This window comes from Fonticula alba (genome assembly GCF_000388065.1).
Source record: "Fonticula alba strain ATCC 38817 unplaced genomic scaffold supercont2.5, whole genome shotgun sequence".
NCBI classification, from domain to species: domain Eukaryota; order Rotosphaerida; family Fonticulaceae; genus Fonticula; species Fonticula alba.
In genome coordinates, this window is record NW_009242975.1 from 775,616 (window position 1) to 781,319 (window position 5,704).

Here is a 5,704-nt window from a genome sequence, read left to right on the forward strand (position 1 = left end):
AGAGGGGGATGCAGAGGGGGATGCAGAGAGAGAGGGAGGGGAGAGGAGGGAGAGGCAGAGAGAGAGGCAGAGAGAGAAGCAGAGGGAGAGAAGCAGAGGGAGAGAAGCAGAGGGAGAGAGAGATAGTTAAAGGAGATGTCCGGCAGCGGAGAGTGCAAAGCGCCGGGGTCGGGAGGAGACAACGGGCAGCAAGGGGCAGCAATTTTGCACGAACACTGTGATGGGCCAGCCACCCACAATATGCCTCCAGGTAGGGAGCAATGAGGCACGGATCAAAGGCAATCCCTCGGGCCTGGCCGGCATAGAGATTCCGGCTGTGCGTCAGGTCAAACATAAAACCGCCAAGGTCGACCGGCATCACGCGCAGCCCATTCCGCGGCGAGGAGATGATCCACGACCGAGAGGGAACATGCTCCTCGATGAGGGTGGTAAGACGGAAAACACCCATCGCCGATTTTCGATAGGGGAGGGGGGGGGGGAGGGATATGAAAAGCCGATCACCCGTGGACCAGGCGGGGGGCTCTTTGACTTGAGTGCCAACTGCCCATCGGGCCATGCTCCCACCAAGTTGTTCAATGCCCTCCTGGGGGCGGGGGACACACATGGCAAGCGGGGGCTTCCCGCCGCCGGGGCCACCGCCGACTCTGACGCCACCAAAAAAACGGCCATCCAAGGGCAGAACAGCCGGCGGAAACTCCGCCGGGCCGGGCTTTTTTCACCTCATGGTCTGCGCGCCGGGCCGTCGCCCGGGTGTGGCTCCGCCCGGCCCCCCTCCTGGGCACACTTCGCAGTGTGGGAAAACATGGAAAGAAAAAACCCCGCAGTTGGACACGTCTTCGGAGCCTCGCAAACGCCCAGCAGAGCAGGGTCGTTATTTCACTGAATTACAGGCCACCAACAAAGGCCCATTCCAGTTAAGTACATCCGCCCCCGTACCCCGTCTGGGGAGGAAAATCCGCCCGCCAATCGTGCCCGCCACATTGGGCCCGGATGCGGCGGGGGGCGGGGGGCTCGAGCACCGCGACCGGCCCCGCTGGTCCGGCTGGCCCCCCGACCGGGGTGGTTTGAACAGTGTTGAGCCCGCCGCGGAACTCCCCAAAGCCCTCAATCACCCATGTTGAAGTTGTTTGACTCCTCCAAGGAAATGGAGCATCCACCGCGCAGGGGGTGAGGGGGGGGGGGGGGGCGAGGAAGAACAACCACACAGGCAAGCCGGCAATCGAAGGGCACAGGGGGGGGGGGGGGGGGGGGGGGGGGGACGCACTCGCACCCCGCACGACCTGCCCTGTGCAGATATGCATTTACCTCCTCCCCCCATACGCCCGGGCATCCGCCGCCACCTCTCGCTCCGGAGGGTTGCCCGGGACCTGAGCTCGCATTCAGGGCTTGCGCCACGCGGGGTCCCCCCTCAGGGAGCCACATCGCCGGGTCCAGAGATTGCCCTTGAACGTGGGAAGGGGTCGGCCCTCGCACTTGACACCATTCTTGGCCCGGGTCAGGAGCTTGGACACGCTGCCATCACGGTGTATCGGGCTGTTCCCTCGTGAGACGCCGCTGGGCGGCTGGTGCGCTGGAAGTCGGAGCACGGGCAAAGGGATGGCCCTCTCAGGAGGGCTGCCGGGGCCGCCGAATGGGGGCCGGAGCCGGTCGTTGGGCGACCATTCCGGGCCATAGGTGCGCGCCTTTCCCGGCCCCACTCGCGCCCGATCGGTTTCCCCGGGAGGGGGGGGGAGCGCTCGCCCCCCGGCGGGGCCATGCCCACCAGGTATGGGGGGGGGGGGGGGGGGGCCTTCTCGCTGAGCACTCAACACCAGGCTCCCCGGCCCTCGTGCCATGCCCCGGCGTGTACACGACTCGCAAAGCAGCCACAGCCCAACTCCACGACCCGAGAGCCCTAGCGCGAACTGGTCAGGCGACGCCCACCCATCCGTCCCCCCGCCCGTCCTCCACTGAGCACGACTACCGGCCCGACGCCCCGATGCCCACACCGACATCGACCAGCCAAGCCGGAGAATGGCATGCGTGGAAATGCACACGGCAACACACGCCACTCTGTCTATTTGCGCCCGCCCACGGGCGAGCGAGGGGGAGGGGGGGGGGGGGGGGGGGAGGAGAAGCCCGGAACATGTGCACTAAAGCGAGACGCTATTCATGAGACTGAGGAGGCGCCCCACCACCAGGGAGCCGGACGAGCCATGGAAGACATCCACCTCGGCCGGGCCCCGCTGCAACTGGAGGGATAACTGGCGTCCGGCCAGGGCAGCATAGACATCCAGCCACGAATCAAGCGTGGCCAAGGCCAGGGCAAAGGCTTGCAGTCGCTCCGGCGATGGGAGGAGACGCGAGCCTTCGGCGGCGGATGCCGAGCTCCTGGCCCTCTGTGACGCCACAGAGGCAGCCTTGGCCGCCGCCTTGGCCGCCGCCTTGGCCGCCGCCTTGGCCTTCTGCTGGGCCTTCCGCTGGGCCTTCCGCTGGGCCTTCTTCTGGGAACTCTTGGTAGATGCGGCCTCGGGGTCCGAGTCTGGCTCGGCGCCTGGCGTCGCCTCAGGGGAGGGGCCCTCCGCCGGCAGCATGGGACACCGGGGCGGGGCGACCCCCGGGGGCTCGGTGTCGTGAGAGTCAGTGTCTGAAGGGCCCGCCAGGGGAGGAGTGTCAGGCCGCCGGGCCAGCCGGCCAGTGAGATCCTCCTCGGCCGAGGGAATGTCACCCATGGTCCGCATGGGAATAGCCTCCACGCCCAGCCGCTTCAGGCACCAGCTGATGGTGTCTTGGATGGCCGCGTCATGGGCGATCAGGGCATGTCGAGCCGCGCGCAGGACCCCGGTGCCCTGCTCTTCCAGGTGCTTCACCGGGACCAAGGCCCGGGCTGCCGGCTGGTATGCCTCCTCCGGCAGGCCCATCGCACCGAGAAGGGACTCGATGTCGGAAATGGTGGCCGGCGTGGCCACCAGGGCGGCGAGAGCCCGCACGAGCTCCATGTCATCCGGGGCCCGGTCCAGGCAATGCCTGTCCAGGGAAGCCACCGACAGGAGAACGGCCCCGAGGAGAATGCGATCCAGGGCCGCCCCGTCGTCGGTGGCCAGGGCCGCATCCACACGCTGCAGGAGGGTCGTCGTCGAGGAGCACCGAGTGTCCAGGGCATAGGTGCGCACCGTGGCCGGCGGCCCGAAGGGCACCTGGCCGGCCGGTGGCATTGGCAAGGCCTGGTGCTCGAGGATCTCCCGCGGGTCCGACGCCTGGGACCGGCCAGCCGGGCCACGCGCCAACAGTGTGTACGCCAGCCATCGCATGGGCCGCGCCGACTCCCACACCGAGGCCCCGTCCAATTGCGGCAGGTGCGGCAGGAAAAACATCAGCCGGTGAGCTCCCCGCGCCCGGGCCTGGAGAAAGTCCTCCACCATCGGCAAGCGCAGGGGGGCCGGCACCTCGGCATGCGCCGAGCAGAAGCCCGAGTGATACATCGGCAACCGCAGACACTCCTGCGCCTGGAACTGGGACAGATAGAGCGAGTCCCAGCAATGGCAGCGCACCCCGGGCGTATCGACCCCCGGGTGAGCCCCACCCCCGGGGTCAGCGGCCCAGGCGCGGGCACGATCCCGGGCTTCGGCCGCGGCCACCACGCCGGCTCGCACCGCGGCCTCGGCACCGGCATGCGCGCCGATCTGCCCGGCACTCTGCGCACCGGAGGCCATGCCGGCCTTGGCCCCGGCCTCGGCCCCGGCCCTGGCAGCACGGGCAGCCCAGGCCCGAGCCTTGGCCTCGGCACTGGCCAATGCCGCCGCCCGGTCGGCCTGCCGGGCAGTCACCAGCGCCTCGGCCTCGGCACCAACCAGGGCACCGGCCCGGGCACCGGCCTCGGCCCCGGCCCGGGCCCCGGCCTGGGCGCCGGCTCGCGCGCCAATCTTGGCACCGACACGCGCTCCGGCCTCGGCACCAGCCCGGGCCACTGCCCGGGCGACGGCCTTCGCATTGGCCCGCGCGCCCATGCGCCTGCCCACATTTACGCCAGCACGTGTGCCCGCCTCGGCCGCGGCCTCGATGATGCTCTCCGCCAGGGAGGCCATGTCGGCCTCGTGGCCGGCCTTCTCGCCGGCCTTCCTGCCGGCCCTCTCGCCGGCTCGGGTTGCAGCCCTCGGGGTGATCTTCGCCGGCACTGGAGGAGACTCCACCATGGCCGGGGGATTTGGAGGCTCGGCCGCCTGTGCAGGGGCCTTCTTGCCTTTGCGCTTGGCCTTCTTCCTGGAGGCGGTATCCTTGTTGGTGTCGTCGGCCTTGGCCGCGGCGGCCTTGAGCGCGGCCTTTTTCGCTTCCTTTTCCTGGAGAGCAAGCCAAGCCGCCCTCTTGGCAGCGGCAGCGGTGGCCGTCTGCGCAGCCGCATGGAAGGTGTCCGCAGGGAGTGTCTCAAGCAACCCCACAAGGTCCACGTGCAAAAGGGCCGCAGAGGTGAGCTCCTCCGAGTCTTTGGTGGCGACCTTCATCGCTTCAAGCACAGTGGTCTTGACCAGGTAATTTGAAATGCCATTGGAAGACGGGCCGCGTCCTGGGGAAGAGCCCTCCCCCGAGGAAGCAGGCCCCGGGGTCTCGCCCGGGCCCTCCTCGGCGCCCTCCATGAAAGCGGCCGAGCCTGCTGCCAGCCGGGCGGCCGCGATGCCGGGCGGCTTCGGCGCCAATGCCGGCGCCGGGCGCTTGGCCAGGATGCACCATGGATGCCAGGGACTGATCACACGATCGGACACCAGGAAGGAACGCAGCTCGGTGAAGAATCTCAACAGCGGCTCCTCCTCCGGGCCGAGGACCGTCTGCGCCCCGAAAAGACCCAGGCACAGGAGGACCCCATCAAAAAGCCACTTCAGGACTTGGGGGTCCTGCTGTTGGGCGAGCGCGCCGTCGAGGGATGTCCTGTGAACAGAATCCTTCAGCATGAGGGCCGCCGGGCCGGCACACCGGCGCAAGTACGCCAAGACCGGAGGCAAGTGGCTCCGGTGCTCCAGCATGGCGAGCAGCACCTCATGCGGGACATCCGGCGGCGAGGCCATCGGGTCATCGAGGAACTCCGCCAACTGACTTGGCTCCGGCAGGGCGGCCAGCACTTCCCGTAGGACGTCCAACGGCAGTGTCTTGTCAGACAGGATGTCCCTCCAGTTGGGCTTGGCGCCGAGCTTGGGCCAGGGCCATGGGGCTGTCTGGTCCACATAGCAGGAGGCCACAAGGGCGGAGTATTTCCTGAGGCGCTTGGCCAGCGCCCCATTCGGCTGGTAACGTGGCAAGAGCAGGGTGAAGACCCGGCCATCGGGCGGCCCGAAGTCCGCGCCCATGATCAAGGGCAGCCAGGCAAGCTTGGTATCTGTGACATCGGGGGGGGGGGGGGGGGGGGGCCAAGAGAGAGACCGGTCAGTGAAGGCACGAGCAGAGGAGGGGGCGGCAGCGGGCAAGCATGGGGCTTCGAGCGGGGCACGGATGACGGACGGGTTGTTCGAAGGGAAGAGGCCAGTCTGGAGGAAAAGAGCGCCATCGCCCGAATGGGTGCTCGGTAGGACCTGGCTGCAAAGAAGGCAGGCTGTTCAAAGCCATTGGACTTGAGCACGAATTGCTGCCGCAAGATGGAGCTGATTTTGGCTTGGCCAAACCCATGCACAAGGAAGTCGGAGTCATCACTGGACGCAGTAAGCCAAGGTGGAGAGGGGGCGTGAGAAACGGGGGGGGG

General features: G+C 68.1%; 2 protein-coding genes across 2 annotated transcripts in view; both read right to left on the reverse strand.

The window, feature by feature from the left end:
- H696_03363 (hypothetical protein) overlaps window positions 1–448 on the reverse strand; it is a gene marked incomplete at its 5' end in the record, with an annotated part of 3,995 nt that extends 3,547 nt beyond the window's left edge. Inside the window, one exon of the mRNA XM_009497227.1 lies at window positions 215–448. Coding sequence (XP_009495502.1) covers window positions 215–448 — 234 coding nt within the window. The remainder of the gene's footprint in view (window positions 1–214) is intronic.
- Window positions 449–2,132: 1,684 nt separating this feature from the next.
- Window positions 2,133–5,704, reverse strand: part of H696_03364 (hypothetical protein) — a gene marked incomplete at both ends in the record, with an annotated part of 6,579 nt that continues 3,007 nt past the window's right edge. Inside the window, 2 exons of the mRNA XM_009497228.1 lie at window positions 2,133–5,344; window positions 5,467–5,654. Of these exons, the coding sequence (XP_009495503.1) occupies window positions 2,133–5,344; window positions 5,467–5,654 (3,400 nt within the window). The remainder of the gene's footprint in view (window positions 5,345–5,466; window positions 5,655–5,704) is intronic.